Genomic DNA, 16926 nt, shown 5'->3' on the forward strand with positions numbered 1-16926 from the left:
GTCTTAAATTCGTACCGTTAGTACGCTCCTTCTGACAATCGTTCTCCAACTTTCCGCCAACAAATGTTGGACGACAGGCTAGTAAATGTTCCCGTCAGTGGGAGGAATAGTGTCCCATCATTGGTATTAGTGGGAGGAATAGTGTCCCATCATTGGTGTCAGTGGGAGGAATAGTGTCCCATCATTGGTGTCAGTGGGAGGAATAGTGTCCCATCATTGGTGTCGGTGGGAGGAATAGTGTCCCATCATTGGTGTCAGTGGGGGGAATAGTGTCCCGTCATTGGTGTCAGTGGGGGGAATAGTGTCCCATCATTGATGTCAGTGGGAGGATTAATGCCCCATCATTGGTATTAGTGGGAGGAATAGTGTCCCGTCATTGGTATCAGTGGGAGGAATAGTGTCCCATCATTGGTGTCAGTGGGAGGAATAGTGTCCCATCATTGGTGTCAGTGGGAGGAATAGTGTCCCATCATTGGTGTCAGTGGGAGGAATAGTGTCCCATCATTGGTATCAGTGGGAGGAATAGTGTCCCATCATTGGTATCAGTGGGAGGAATAGTGTCCCATCATTGGTGTCAGTGGGAGGAATAGTGTCCCATCATTGGTGTCAGTGGGAGGAATAGTGTCCCATCATTGGTGTCAGTGGGAGGAATAGTGTCCCATCATTGGTGTCAGTGGGAGGAATAATGTCCCATCATTGGTGTCAGTGGGGGGAATAGTGTCCCATCATTGGTGTCAGTGGGAGGAATAGTGCCCCATCATTGGTGTCAATGGGAGAAATAGTGTCCCATCATTGGTGTCGGTGGGGGGAATAGTGTCCCATCATTGGTGTCAGGGAGGGGACTAGTACCCCATTGTCAGTGGCGGGGTCGGGGGGTAGTGCCCAAGGGGTCGCAGTTTGGAGACCTCCGTCCTAAGTGATCAGAGCATAGGTGGAAGTTGGTACCTGCTGCTCCCCTTTGCTTGAAATAAAATCCTGATTTGTCATTCTTTGTTGCTTCCTGTGCTGCTGATCTCCTCCGGCCACTTCCCGCACCTCCTTCATTTGGGCGCAGTGTGTCCGCACAGCCGCCTGTGATGGGGTGACAACCAATGATGGGTGACAACCCCACAGCAAATGAGGAAACAGGGACAGCGTTGTCACCCCATAACAGGAAGTGTCTGAAGATCACAGGAACATCAGAGATTATTTTATTTTTTTAGAAAGCTGCAGATTTATTAGCACAAAATACAACTTTTAAAATGACAATAAAATGCTAAAACTTCGATCAGATCGCAGTGATCGGGTTCACATTGAAGTTTTATTTTTTAGAAGGCATGCTGAGACATGTAGTCCTTCATTAGCCGGTGAGCCCCAGCCAGCCTGTATTATGATGTCCCCGCCCCCTCCCTGTACTTCCCCCCGCTGTGTGCTCCGCCTCTCCCGGTACACAGCTTGCCCCTCCCCCCGGTCCCCGGTAATATCACCCACCGTCAGCCCTGTGTTGACATTACCTGCCTTCTCCACTTCCGCCTCCTGCACTTTCGGTCATGTGACCAGCGCGGCATTGTCAGCTGACCCGGAAGAGAGCCGAGGATTGCACCGGAAATGGCCGAATGCACCGCCGCCATCTTTGTTGTGGCGGATGTGGGATTAAAAACCATAAGTAAACAATGAAATGTACTCAAGCACAGGGTGAAGTGGTGCATCTTTGCATTTAATTGATAACAGCCATGTTCTGCTCCTAAATTATGTTGTCATTTAAAAATGGAGGAGTGATTGTAAATCCAACATTCTTCTGCATTTGGTTTGGTGGGGGCTCAACACCCCCTTCAATACCGGGCACTTTTCACCCCCTTCCTGCCCAGGTTCAGCTTTCAGCGCTGTCACACTTTGACAATTGCGCGGTCCTGCAACACTGCACCCAAACTAAATTGTTATAATTTTTTAAACACAACTAGAGCTTTATTTTGTTGGTATTTAATCATACCTCCCAACTTTCCAAATGTCCACCGTGGGACAATCTTTCTTCTTCTTGCAATCAAAGTTGGGGGGGGTTGAGCGGGGGAACGCCCGACAATCTTCATTTTGCGGGAAAATTTGTGCTATTGCGGGAATGCAGGAATCAGGTGTGTATGCGGGAAAGTACCGCAGAATCCGTGCATGTTGGGAGGTGTGATTTAATCACCACTGGGGTGTTTATTTTTTTAAATACCTTTTTCGTTTCTGTTGTAACATTTTGCAAATAAGTAATTTTTCTTTTTACTGATGTGTGCTGATGAGGCTGCACTGATGAGGCTGCACTGATAGGCTGCATTGATGGTCACTGATAGGCTGCAATTAATGGGCACTGATAGGCTGCATTCATGGGCCCATCAAAATTTAAGCCAATATGGTAAAAAAAAAAAGAAAAAACCTGATAAGCGTATTGTACCAGCCGCTGCCCGATTTCTGCCGATGCCCGATGTGCACGCCGCCTAGATGGGGGTCAATGATGGTGGACCGGTGTGTTGTCACATTCTGCTCCCCGTCACAGAATGCTCTGGAAGTCAGGTTCCGTTGCCGCCATCTTGCTACACCCCACACTCCTGCACAGTAATGATAGAGTGTGAAGGGGGCAAGCGGACATCTTGTTACACCCATCTGAGTTTTAGATTTCACACTTATTTTGAACACAGAACGGAGCTTATATGCTTAAATACAGTGTTTTTAAATCCGACGAACTGTTTAGATGTTAAATGTGAAAATCAGAGGTGTTTTGTCACATGAGCAAACATGTGAGGTCATCAGGTTTGCTGCTGCTTTCAACATTTAACATTTAAACAGTCCGTCAGATTTCCAAATACTGTCTTTAAGCATATAAGCTCTGTTTTGTGTTGAAAATAAGTCTCAAATCTAAAACTCCGGTGGGTGTAACAAGATGTCCACTTGCCCCTTCTCACTCTATCTTTACTGTCCAGGAGTGTGGGGGCAAAGATGGCAGCAAAAAAATGTCACTTCCGCAGCATTCTGTGATAGGGAGCGGAATGTGACACTGCACCGGCAGACAGCGAGGGGGGTAGAGTTACCACCTTTTCTCCAAACCCGAACACTTTTGCAGCACAGGGCAACTTTTTTTTTTTTTGCAGTAAACACTATAGGATTATAAAAGACCTGGGACACATTTGGGTGCCCCAATGAAAGTAGTAATGTAGCGCACAGCGCGTGCCAGTGGGTGTGGCCAAAATACTTCAGTGAGGCCAAACCGGCCCCCAAACAGCCGCCCACAGCGGCAAGAGATTTGTGTATGACTATCTCGGTTACTTGGGGAGCCACAGCCTGGTCTGAATAATGGACACAACCCGGACACATGATCCAAAATCCGAACTGTACTCCGGGGGAATCCCGGACAGGTGGCAACCCTAGAGGGGGGGGTTTGAGGTGCCGCAAGGGGTGTTTTTTTTTTCCACGCATGCATGCAAATTGTGACGCGTTTTTTCAGCTGCATTTTCTTCCTCTGGGGTAAAGGCATCCAGGGAAGGAAGAAAAAAAAAAGTGCGTGCAATAGAGAGCAGCTCCTTTTATATTTCTATGAGCGGCAACGCCACAGTACTGCCAGCAGATGTCGCTGAAGGGAGTCCTGACAGCCAAGTGACGTCTAGCCGTGTAGAGAAGGAATAAGCCGAGGATTGTGATTGGCTGAGACGCGGCAGGCACGGAAGTGACGTCCCGTCGCGGCCATCTTGGTACACCCACCGGTGCTCTGTCAGATCAGGTAACCCGTCAGAAAAACATGGCGGCGTCCAGGGTGCAGCACGTTGTTGCGGATTCCGGGGCTTTCCTGAGGAATGCGGCGCTCCAGGTGGGGTGTCGGGGCCCCGGGGAAGGCGGGGGATGGGGGTGCCCGGTAGTCCGGTACTGACCTATCTTTGTGTGTTTTGTAGGATATCGGCGCTTCTATCCACACGGTGCGGGAGGTGGTGAGCGAGATCCGGGACAAGGCCACCCGGAGGCGGCTGGCTGTGCTGCCCTACGAGCTGCTCTTCAAGGAGCCCAAACCGGAGAGCGTGCAGATAGGTGAGCGGAGATCTGACTGGGAGAGGGTGCGACTACAAGTCCCAGCATGCCCTGATCGCAGCTGTCCAAGAATAACAGCAAAGCTGACACACGGAGGGGGCTGTCTGACCCTCTTTATTTGCTGCCCCATCCGTTTTTGGATATCTTTAACACTTTCCCCCCTGGAAGATTTACCCCCTTCATGACCGAGCAATTCTTTGCGAAAACGGCACTCCATCGCTTTAACTGACAACTGCGCGGTCATGCGACGTTGTAGTCAAATACAATTTAAGCGCCTTATGGCGGGACTGCGATATTGTGGTGGACAGTCTGATACTAATTGAGACTTTTGGGTAGCACCGACACCAATACAGGAATCGGTGCTAAAAAAAAATTGCGGCGGCCCCGCCGGTAATTAAGGCTGCAGCGCCCGCAGCGGCCTTCACAGTAGGAAACTTAGGCCAGCAGAAGGCCGCAAAGCCACGGCCTAAATGGCCGGCTCGATCGCGGCGGGCCCGCGCCCGCTGGTAATTGAGGCCGCGGCTTTGCAGCTCTCACAGAAGGAAGCTGAGGCCTGCAGAAGGCCGCAAACCTGCGGCCTCAATTACCGACCGGCGCGATCGCGGCGTGCCCACGGCTTTGCGGCCTTCACAGATGGAAGCTTAGGCCTGCAGAAGGCCGCAAAGCCGCAGCCTCAATTACTGCCCGGCGCGATCGCGGCGGTCCCACGCCCGCCGGTAATTGAGGCCGCGGCTCTCACAGAAGGAAGCTGAGGCCTGCAGAAGGCCGCAAAGCCGCGTCCTCAATTACCAGCCGGCGGCTTTGCGGCCTTCACAGATGGAAGCTTAGGCCTCCAGAAGGCCGCAAAGGTGCGGCCTCAATTACTGCCCGGCGCGGGTCGGCCAGTAATTGAGGCCGCGGCCTTCTGCAGGCCTAAGCTTCCATCTGTGATCTGGCGCCATCTTGTGGTGGCCGTTGGCATTACAAGTAGCAAAACAGCAGTTCTAATGTGTTTTTCACTGCCATCTCCTTCCCTCCAATTAGAACCCCCAAACATTATATATATATTTTATTCTAACACCCTAGAGAATAAAAAATATATAAATAAATATCCACAGTTTCTAGACGCTATAACTTCTTGTGCAAACGAATCAATATACGCTTATTGGGATTTTTTTAATGGGGGAAAAAAAGTTTAACCCTTTGGCGCAGGCCGTATGCAAATATGCAGCCTCACGACGCCTGGTCCTTGGCGCTGAGGGGGGCCGCATATTTGCATAAATTGCTTTCAATACAGCTGTGCCGAGATCGGGAATGGTGCGCGCTCCCGGCGCCTAACCGGAAACTCCCGATTGCTGCTCCTGTCCGAGTGACAGCCAATCACTGCGGTCACATGTTCTTAAGACCCGCCTCCCTGTGTCATGCACCACTTAAAGGGCCGGGAGGCTCCCCAGTGAAAAGTGAACAGGACATTTATTTATTTTGATTGTAGCAGCATAAGGATTACAAATAATCATTGCTGATTGAGAGAGTGAAGTTCTGCTTTAGCTGGGGGGTGGGGGGGTGGGGACAGGTCCATTTGGCTTATCGTCCTTTATTGTCTGTTCAAGAGGAAGATGTAGAAGAATAACATGGAGCCTTGGAGGAACCCCCCCCCCGTTCTTTTCTGCCATCTGCTCCCCTCCGTGGTATGATAGTCCCTACATCTCCCCAGGATCTGCTTTTATCTGGTGAAAAACAACTGTCACCACAACTGTCTTTTTTGCCAGGAAGAAGGAATGTCGGTGAGGGCTCGGGAAACGGATGCACTTTATTGTGCAATTCTGGTCATTAAAGAGGAACTGCAGTCACCTCATTTGTAATAAAAACATCTGCAGCTTCCCTCCAACCACTTTCCATATTTATTTTATATACACTGTGATTCTGTACTCGCCAAATATGCTGCAGAAATCTCCATCCACTGAGTCTGGCTGTAGCCATTTTAACTGTGGGCAGCTGAAGCTGCTGCCTGTTCACTTCCTGGATTTTCCACAGAGACACACCTCCAGCTCGGCAGATCTCATTAGCCCTCCTAGGACTCATCGCCCCTCCCTTACTGGCAAACTCTCAGGAGAAAGAGAGAGAGACATGTACATGATGTCATTAGGGCAGCACAGTGGTGTAGTGAGTAGCACTTTCGCCAAGCAGCAAAAGGGTCGCTGGTTCGAATCCCAACCACGACACCATCTGCCTGGAGTTTGCATGTTCTCCCTGTGCCTGCCTGGGTTTCCTCCGGGTACTCAGGTTTCCTCCCACACTCCAAAGACATGCTGGTAGGTAAATTGGATCTTGGCCCAGTATATATATATATATATATATATGTGTGTGTGTGTGTGTGTGTGTGTGTGTGTGTGTATGACTGTGTGTCCAAAGCGTGTCACGATCCTACGGGGTAAAATGACCGCACCAGCCAAGCAGACACTGGCTGGAAAAAGCGCCCAGAGGCGATTCAGTTTGCATGAGTAGCGCTATTCTAGTCATTCATTAGCCTAGGCCAGTGACGGTGAACCTTGGAACCACGGAAGTTTTAGAACTACATTTCCCATGATGCTCTTGCACTCTGCAGTGTAGTTGAGCTTCATGGGAAGTGTAGTTCCAAAACATCTGGGGTGCCGAGGTTCACCATCACTGGCATAGGCTAATGACCAGACAAGAAACAGGAAGTGGGCTGTATAAGCGATTTACTGGCAGAATTTATTTTTAGTATCCAAAGTTACAACAACAACAAGGGCAGAAGATTTAATAGATGGGGGGGAAATATGACTAAAGGTCGGCTTTAATTTTCATGTCAGTCCAAATCAATGGGCAGAGGATGGTATTGTTGGCACGTCCTTCCCGCTGTTGAGTAGACTCTGCGGAGGGGCACCGCATGCTGACATTGTGTCTATCTGTTTTACAGTGACGGAATTCTCCAAGAAGACCGGAGACTATGGCAGCCTGTCCGCCATTGACATCAAGGTTCTGGCTCTCGCTTACCAGCTTGAGGCCGAGCATGTCGGACGGGATCACATCAGGACGGAACCGACTAGTAAGGTGAGAGAGGATTAGTGGTGTATCGAAGATAAAATTCTGGACCGAAAATCCAGGATGCACTTGGCTGAAAACCCAAATGGACAATTTAAAAGGCGGAGTTCCACCCAAAAATGTAACTTCTGCTTTTCATAACTCCCCCCCCCCCCCTCCGGTGTCAAATTTGGCACCTTTCAGGGGGAGGGGGGGCGAACAGATTCCTGTGTAATCCAGGTATTTGCTCCCACTGGCGGCTCTTCGGCGATTTATACCATGTCCGGCCCCTCCTCCTCCTGGGAGACACACGGGTCCCAGAAGACAGCAGGGACCAGTGAGGACGCTCACCGCGACTCATGCAAGGCTTTACTTCCTAAAGATGGCGGCACCTCCACCCGGGAGCCGAGAGACAGATCAGCTTCAGGTGAGGACATCGCGGGCGCCGTGGACAGGTAAGTGTCCATATATTAAAAGTCAGCAGCTGCAGTATTTGTAGCTGCTGACTTTAAAAAGATAATAATCTCGGCGGAACTCTATATATATATTTTTTTGGGGGAACCATGATGCGGTTTGTTTACTAAGGTTCTCCAACGAACCTCTGAAGGCTTTACAGAACAGCTGTATTTATACTGAGATTAAATTACACACAGGTGGTCTCTATTTACTAATTGGGTGACTTCTAAAGGTGATTGGTTACGCTAGATTTTAATTAGGGGTATCAGAGTAAAGGGTGCTGAATACAAATCCCCCCCCCCCCCACTTTTCACATACAGTAAAACCTCGGATTGCAAGCATAATTCATTCCAGAAACATGCTTGTAATCCAAAGCACTTGTATATCAAAGCATTTTTTTTTACTGGCGCCTCTAAGTGTAGCAATAAGTTGCTAAATGTTGTATCATTAAAATACATTAAATGTAACCATATTGTTACACTTAGAGGCTGCTCTCTTCTCTTTTATACTCAGTTGTGACATGACGCTACTCTTATATCAAGACATCGCTTGTATATCAAGGCAAAATGTATTAAAACGTTTTGCTTGTCTTGCAAAACGCTCTCAAACCAAGGTTTTACTGTATTTAATTGGGAAAAATAACATTTATCATTTTCCTTCCACTTCACAATGATGTGACACAGTGTGTTGGTCTCTCACATAAAATCCCAATAAAATACATTTATATTTTTGGTTGTAACATGAGAACATCTGAAAATGTTTAAGGGGTATGAATACTTTTTCAAGACACTGTACATGTTTGTTTTTTAGGTCTCTGTCAGCACAACAGTTCGGCACCCAGAAGCTCCTGTGAATGTGGTCGGCTTCCACTTCCCATCCAAGGTACCTGAAGATCTCATTTGTCTGTCCCAATTTATTTCACCGTTTTATGAACGCCCATCCCCCGTATACTGCGGCCGCTCGGCACCGGATCACGTATGAAGTGCGCCGGAGGAGCGTTTTCCCACCGCCCTGGCTTTGCAGCGATTCGCTGCAGCTTGAACCAATCAGTGGGTGCCGTTCACCAATTGTTCACCGGTAATCGAAGAGAGCCCTATGTATGTAAACAAACTCGGGGCTCTCATCAGTGTGCTGTTTTTTTTTTCTTCCTGCAAAACAGGAAGTAGAAAGCACATTACTTGGCAAATACAGGAACACATGTTGGGCACACATTTAATCACTAGATTGCCCCTGATGTTAACCCCTTCCCAGCCATTGACATTAGTACAGTGACCGTGCATATTTTTATCACTGATCACTGTATTGGTGTTACTGGTTCTCAAAAAAAAAAAAAATGTCAGGTAGTGTCCAATTGTTCACCGCGATATCGCAGTCCCACTGTAATTTGCTGATCGCTGTAAGTAACAATGTCTACTTTAGTGATTTTTTTCAGCTTCCTGGGGCATTGGTCGGGTATGGTATATAAATCGTTTCATTGGACCAAGCTGGGCCAATGTAACTGTATATTATGGCCGGGGATTCTTCTTTGTGCCCCCCGCTGGTGTGAATGAGCCCCTAGCTTCTTGTTTTGCATTTTCTAGTTGTGTACAATATGTCTTCTTCTCCAGTCTGCAGGTAAAAAGGAAGGCTCAGTGAAGTCCCCGGTGGTGGAGGAGAAGAATGACACCACTCAGGAGAACAAAGAGTTCGATTCTTTCCTTTTTTGGAGGAGCCCCTTGCCCAGTATAGAAGATGATTTGGCAGAACTGATGGTAAGTCATGACTAATCGTAACATAAATTACCCCTTGAAAACATGGCCAGTTCAGGACCCTTTCTGCATTTTCATGTGCTCATTGTGTGTCCCCCCCCCCCCCCCCTTTATATTTAATTTTATACTTTGGAGTTTTTGTTGTCTGCATAAATGGAACATCTCAGTGTGATTTCCGTAAAAATTTTGTTGTCTGCATGCCCTAAGGCCGGGGTCTCCAAACGTTCTAAATGTCCAATGTACTCTCCTTCAGACTTTGGGGGGGCTGGTTTGTAGCCATTGGGAATAGACCATGTCTTGGGGGTCAGCAGGGGTATAAAAAAAAAAAATACAAAAATCGCTGGTGTCAGGAGGAGGAATGGTGCCCCATCGTTGGTGTCAGGAGGAGGAATGGTGCCCCATCGTTGGTATATTTACTTGTTCTATACTTCCAGGCTCATTGCCTTCTATGGGAAAGCATCTAAATTGCACATCTGATCAGTTATGAACACTAATGCGATCCAAAAAAAAAAAAACCTGCATGCCCCCCCCCCCCCCCACAATCAATGCCAGGCCCTTTTAAGTCGGGTACGGATTTTAAGGGGAACCCCATGCCAAAAACAGCGTGGGGTCCCCCTCAAATCCATACCCGGCCCTTGGGTCTGAGCAGAACTGCCCCAAAAGCACCAGACGTGACCTGGTATGATCCAGGAGGCGCTCGCTCGTACCCCCGTCCCCCCTTCCTATATGCTCGGATAAGGGTTTGGTATGGATTTTAGGGGGGAAGCGTGTCCCCCTTTCCTATATGCTCGGATAAGGGTCTGGTATGGATTTTAGGGGGGAAGCGTACCCCCGTCCCCCTTTCCTATATGCTCGGATAAGGGTCTGGTATGGATTTTAGGGGGGAAGCGTACCCCCGTCCCCCTTTCCTATATGCTCGGATAAGGGTCTGGTATGGGTTTTAGGGGGGGAAGCATGCCCCTTTTTTTTTTTTTTGTTAACAAGTCTTTATTGCCAGCAATATTTTCTTTTACATTCAACTGTCAGCGGGAACCCAGCTGGCAGCTGATGAGTCATCTGTTGTTAAGGATGCGGTGGCTGGCTTCCCAGGCCCACTCCTTAACCAGCTAATGGTAAAGACATTGGTGGCTGAACGGCATCTAAATTGTAGTTGAACAGCTGCTTTGGAAATTCGTGTGTAAGCCTAGCCAGTAAAAAGCCCACGTATACATGGATTTGTAGCATACGGGCACTTAAACTGGACTCCTCTGAGCAGCAGGCAGCTGTGACTCCTATTCCACGTTCAATGGCCGATCTTCAGCTCTACTGCCTTCCATCTACAGAATGCCCAGGCCGTGTCAGTAATTGCCATCCCTGAGCCGGTGAAGTCACCAGACAAGAGGGAGGAGTCACCCAGCACCTCTGGGGATGAAGGGGGGGAACATGATCACCATGATGAAGATGATGGAGGAGGTTGGATTACACCTGGGAACATCAAACAAATCCAGCAGGACATGGGAGTCCTCGAGGCTCCGGATAATGTGGTGGTCGGCTGCTTGACTACGGATTTTGCTATGCAGGTATCTCAGCGACCATTATCTGTGATATGTTCTGTGTTATCTTTTATTTATTACATCTTCTAATCCTATCCCTACTCTACCTGCAGAACGTCCTCATCCAGATGGGACTCCATGTGTTGTCTGTAGATGGAATGCTGATCCGCCAGACCAGAAATTACATATTGCGTTGTCATGGCTGTTTCAAGTAAGTTCCATCAGACTGCGTAAAATGACAAAAAAGGTCTCTCTCTTCTTTTTTTTTTCTCTCTTCCCTTGTCCTATCTCTCTAGATCTGTGGTCTCCAAACTATGGCCTGGGGGCCAGATGGGGCACTTTGCTTTCCTTTATCCAGCCTTTGGGATCACTATTCCACCCACTGACACCAAGAGTGCGATATTATTCCTCCCCCTGACGCCAACAAGGATGGGTGACTGTTCCGCCCCCCCCCCCCCTCCCTAGACGCCAAGGATGGGCGACTGTTCCTCCCCACCCCTAGACGCCAAGGATGGGCGACTGTTCCCCCACAAAAACCCCCCCCCGCTAGACGCCGAGGATGGGTGACTGTCCGTCAATCCCCCACCCCGCTAGACGCCAAGGATGGGTGACTGTTCCTCCCCACCCCCCCCCCCCGCTAGACGCCAAGGATGGGCGACTGTTCCTTCCCCCCCCCCCCCCCCGCTAGACGCCAAGGATGGGCGACTGTTCCTTCCCCCCCCCCCCCCCCCCCGCGCTAGACGCCAAGGATGGGCGACTGTTGCTCCCCCCCCCCCCCCCCCGCGCTAGACGCCAAGGATGGGGGACTGTTGCTCCCCCCCCCCCCCCCCCGCTAGACGCCAAGGATGGGCGACTGTTGCTCCCCCCCCCCCCCCCCCCCGCGCTAGACGCCAAGGATGGGCGACTGTTGCTCCCCCCCCCCCCCCCCCCCCCCCCCGCTAGACGCCAAGGATGGGCGACTGTTGCTCCCCCCCCCCCCCCCCCGCGCTAGACGCCAAGGATGGGCGACTGTTGCTCCCCCCCCCCCCCCCGCGCTAGACGCCAAGGATGGGCGACTGTTGCTCCCCCCCCCCCCGCGCTAGACGCCAAGGATGGGCGACTGTTGCTCCCCCCCCCCCCCCCCGCGCTAGACGCCAAGGATGGGCGACTGTTGCTCCCCCCCCCCCCCCGCGCTAGACGCCAAGGATGGGCGACTGTTGCTCCCCCCCCCCCCCCCGCGCTAGACGCCAAGGATGGGCGACTGTTGCTCCCCCCCCCCGCTAGACGCCAAGGATGGGCGACTGTTGCTCCCTCCCCCCCCCCCCCCCGCTAGACGCCAAGGATGGGCGACTGTTGCTCCCCCCCCCCCCCGCTAGACGCCAAGGATGGGCGACTGTTGCTCCCTCCCCCCCCCCCCCCCGCTAGACGCCAAGGATGGGCGACTGTTGCTCCCCCCCCCCCCCGCTAGACGCTTAGGATGGGCGACTGTTGCTCCCTCCCCCCCCCCCGCTAGACGCCAAGGATGGGCGACTGTTGCTCCCTCCCCCCCCGCTAGACGCCAAGGATGGGCGACTGTTGCTCCCTCCCCCCCCGCTAGACGCCAAGGATGGGCGACTGTTGCGCCCCCCCACCCCCCGCTAGACGCCAAGGATGGGCGACTGTTGCTCCCCCCCCGCTAGACGCCAAGGATGGGCGACTGTTCCTGATTCAGGAACTTCAAATTCTTGTATTTAGGATACTTTTCATGATGTGTTAATACAGAGTTGTATGTTTTACATCTGAAGTTTCATATTTCTGCTCTTTTTAGTGTTTCTTTATGCTGACTCCTCCCATGTGAGGTGATATTTGATCTTTTGGCTCACAGGACTTTCCTTGCTTTTGCAGGACAACTTCTGACATGTCCAAAAATTTCTGTCCTCATTGCGGGAATATGACCCTAAAGAAAGTGGCTGTGTCTGTGGATGAGGATGGCGGGCAGCACATGCATTTCTCCAGGAACCCCAAAGTCCTGAACACCCGGGGCATGAGGGTAAGACACCAAATCGGCATTGTGAGGGTTTTCCATCAATTTGTGTGTGTGTCGTTGCGAGCAGGATTCAGGCCAAAGCGGTGTGCAGTACCGCGTTGGGCCTGAGGTTGGGGGGGGGGGGAGACTCCGGTGCCGAACGCAGCCATTCCGGAATGCTCGGAAAGACACAGAAATACTGTTCCCGAGCCTTTCTGAGGTTTGCTAAACTGTCCTCGGGCCTTTCCGGACGTTTCCGAGGCCCCCGCCTCTGGTCACATGCGGTAATGCATGCCATTGAACTCAATGAGGAACAAATTATTTTTGTTTCCATTGACTTCAATGGGGAAACTCGCTTCGATATGCGAGTGCTTTGGATTACGAGAATTCTCCTGGAATGGATTATGCTCGTAATCCGAGGTTCCACTGTATATAGAGTAGAGCTGCACGATTCTGGTCAAAATGAGAATCGCGATTCTTTTGCTTAGACTAAAGATCACGATTCTCAAAAACTGAATGCCAGAAACCCCCCCGAGGCCTCAAATAAATAAATAAATAAACCTGTGATTTATCTGAAAATATGAATATATAAAATAGAGACCAGTGATATGTCTATAATGTTAAAGACCATATAACTCCTATGAAAAAAGCAGAATCAAAGTTTGATTCTGCTTTTTTCATAGGAGTTATATGGTCTTTAACATTATAGACATATCACTGGTCTCTTTTTTTTTTTTTTTTTTTTTTTATATATATATATATATCAGAAGCAGTACCGCCAGCAACCATTGGGTGGCGCATGGATACACACAGTTGTTCAGAACTGTGAGAAAGATTAATGCATCAGAAGCAGTACCACTGGGTGGCGCATGGATACACACTACAGTTGTACAGATCTGCAAGAGAAGCCCAGGCATCCATCGGCGCAGGCTGCTGACGTCGGTTCCGATATCGGCGGCATTTGCATTTCACGCTGGTTACATGGAACCGGCCGTGAAACGGAAGAATCGCGGGTCATCCCGTGGGGAGAATCGAAATCGCGATGCTCTCCGCTAGGGTTGTCCAGATACCGATACCGGTACCGATACCGAGTATTTGCGGGAGTACTCGTACTCGCGCAAATACCCCCGATACCTAAATAGAATACTTTCCCCCCCCGCCGCTGCCGCCGCATCGAGGGACATGGCTAGAGGGACATTGCTGCATATGTGAGGGACGTGGCTAGAGGGACATTGCTGCATATGTGAGGGACGTGGCTAGAGGGACATTGCTGCATATGTGAGGGACATGGCTAGAGGGACATGGCTGCATATGTGAGGGGCATGGCTAGAGGGACATTGCTGCATATGTGAGGGACGTGGCTAGAGGGACATTGCTGCATATGTGAGGGACGTGGCTAGAGGGACATTGCTGCATATGTGAGGGACATGGCTAGAGGGACATGGCTGCATATGTGAGGGACATGGCTAGAGGGACATGGCTGCATATGTGAGGGACATGGCTAGAGGGACATGGCTGCATATGTGAGGGACATGGCTGCATATGTGAGGGACATGGCTAGAGGGACATGGCTGCATATGTGAGGGACATGGCTGCATATGTGAGGGACATGGCTAGAGGGACATGGCTGCATATGTGAGGGACATGGCTGCATATGGGGGGGACATGGCTGCATTTGGGGACACATTTAAAAAAAGTATCGGTATTCGGTATCGGCGACTACTTGAAAAAAAGTATCGGTACTTGTACTCGGTCCTAAAAAAGTGGTATCGGGACAACCCTACGTCTCCGCGATTAATCTTGCAGCTCTAATATAGAGGCATTTAACATGCGCAGCGTTTGGTCCTGCCTCCTTTGATTTCTATGTGTTCTCTTTGCAGCATTCATTGCCCGCCCCTCAGGGGGGAAAACACGCAGCAAACCCGCAGTTGGTGGAGGACCAGAATTTCCCCCAGCAGCGTCTCTCCAAAAAGGCGAGGTCCAAGACCGACGTCTTCAACCCGGATTACATCGCCGGAGCTTCGCCCTTCGCGGAAAACGACATCTACAGCCGCGCCGCCAACCTAAACATCAAAGACGCGGCGCAGGGAGCTGGCCGCCGCCGGGTGAACCCCAACGCCTCCAGGAAGAAGGGGGTGAAGAAGAGATGAGAAGTAGAGCGGGAATCTTCTCAGCTTTCACTGTATTTATTCAAGCGGTTCCTTCTGTAAAAGTTGAACCTTGGATAGAAAAAAAGTGACAATTTTTAATGTTGTAACCTGCTTAGCTTAAAAATATGTAATTTTCTGGAGTGATGAATGTAGGCCGGTCCACGGTGCATGCTGCTGAGTTCAACCTGGCCGAGACTGCCCAGGATTGGTGATTTGCCGGTCATGTGATATCAGGAATGATCACTGTGTTGTCTGAGCTCCAGAATACACTTCCACCACGAAAATGCAGTGAAAGAGGAGCAGATGTTGTTTTTGAGCTAGCAGCTTTGACATGTAATCAATTCACATTAGGTTGGATTTGAATATTTTTTCTCTAGATGGGGTTCTCTGTGATCAAGCGCGGTCTGCTAAAGAGAACCTCATCCTGGCTTTCAGTGTAAGTTTGTGCCTCTGTGAGGAATATTAAAACATAAATAAGTAATGGCGATACCGGAACATGGCTGGTTCAAACCTAACCCCATGTCTACTCTTAACCGCCGAGCCTCTTTATGAGATTTGGTGTTTACAAGTTAAAAACTGTTTTTTTTTTTTTTTTTTTGCTAGAAAATTACTTAGAACCCCCAAACCTTATCCAGTGACACCTCGGATTGCGAGTAATGCGGTTAACGAGCGTGTCGCAATAAGAGCGCTTTTATTTTTTTAAAAAACCTGACTGTTTGCGAATGTTGTCTAGCAGAACAAGCAGGATTTAAGCTAATGGTGCGCAGTACCGCATTTGGCCTGAGGTTGGGGGGGCGCCGGAGCCGGACAGAAATACTCAGTTCCAGAGCCTTTCTGAGTTCAGCGGAGCTGTCCCTGGGCCTTTCCGAGTTTCTCCGGCGCTCCTCTCGCCTCTGACCACATGCGGTACTGCATGCCATAGAAGTCAATGCGGAACTAATTCTTTTCGTTTCCATTGACTTCTATGGGGAAACTCGCTTTGAAATGCGAGTGTTTTGGATTACGAGCATTCTCCTCGAACGGATTATACTCTTAATGCGAGATTCCGCTATATCTATTTCTCTTTCATTCATGGACGGACACAGCAGCAATTGACCATAGGGTATTATCCTTCCTTTTAGGAGATTGACTATGGTCAATTGCTGCTGTGTTCGGCCATGAACTCAGAGAAATGGATTTTACGGTGAGTACAAAAATCCTATTTTTTTTTTTTCGAACACCCTAGAGCAGGGATCCTCAAACTACGGCCCTCCAGCTGTTGTAGAACTACACATCCCATTTAGCATTTAAACACACTGACATTAACAGACATGACTAGGCATGATGGGAATTATAGTTCCTGAACAACTGGAGGGCCGTAGTTTGAAGACCCATGCCCTAGAGCAATGATGGCGAACCTCGGCACCCCAGATGTTTTGGAACTACATTTCCCATGATCCTCACCTACACTGCAGAGTGCATGAGCATCATGGGACATGTAGTTACAAAACATCTGAGGGTGCCAAGACTCGCCATCATTGCCTAGGCCTAGAGAATAAAATGGCGGTCGTTGAAATACTTTTTGTCACACCGTATTTGTGCAGCGGTCTTGCAAGCGCATTTTTTTTTTTTTTTTTTTTTGGGAAAAAACAAACCCTTTTTTTAATTAAAAAAATAGGACAACAGTAAAGCCTATTTGAATTTTTTTATATTGTGAAAGATAATGTTACGCCGAGTAAATTGATACCCAACATGTCACGCTTCAAAGTTGCGCCCCGCTTGTGGAATGGCGACAAACTTTTTACCCTTAAAATTCTCCATAGGGGACGTTTAAAAACAAATTCTATAGGTTGCATGTTTTGAGTTACAGAGGAGGTCTAGGGCTAGAATTATTGCTCTCGCTCTAACGATCGCGGCGACACCTCACATGTGTGGTTTGAACACCGTTTTCGTATGCGGGCGCTGCTCACGTATGCGTTCGCTTCTGAACGCGAGCTCGGTGCGCCAATACAATTTTATTT

General features: G+C 49.6%; 2 protein-coding genes across 2 annotated transcripts in view; one reads left to right on the top strand and one right to left on the bottom strand.

The window, feature by feature from the left end:
- The window catches only part of WWP2 (WW domain containing E3 ubiquitin protein ligase 2), a 78648-nt gene extending 77097 nt beyond the window's left edge, over positions 1 to 1551 (bottom strand). The window contains exon 1 of the mRNA XM_040329551.1: positions 1494 to 1551. The gene's annotated coding sequence lies outside the window, so the exon portion shown is untranslated. The remainder of the gene's footprint in view (positions 1 to 1493) is intronic.
- Positions 1552 to 3672: 2121 nt separating this feature from the next.
- Positions 3673 to 15522, top strand: NOB1 (NIN1 (RPN12) binding protein 1 homolog). The gene is made up of 9 exons (XM_040329554.1): positions 3673 to 3820; positions 3903 to 4035; positions 6953 to 7086; positions 8323 to 8394; positions 9120 to 9263; positions 10583 to 10819; positions 10906 to 11003; positions 12656 to 12800; positions 14657 to 15522. Exons 1-9 carry the CDS (start codon positions 3752 to 3754, stop codon positions 14924 to 14926), a joined length of 1302 nt encoding a protein of 433 aa, XP_040185488.1. The 5' UTR covers positions 3673 to 3751; the 3' UTR covers positions 14927 to 15522.
- Positions 15523 to 16926: the final 1404 nt, after the last annotated feature.

This window comes from Rana temporaria, chromosome 11 (genome assembly GCF_905171775.1).
Source record: "Rana temporaria chromosome 11, aRanTem1.1, whole genome shotgun sequence".
In the NCBI taxonomy this organism is placed as follows: Eukaryota; Metazoa; Chordata; class Amphibia; order Anura; family Ranidae; genus Rana; species Rana temporaria.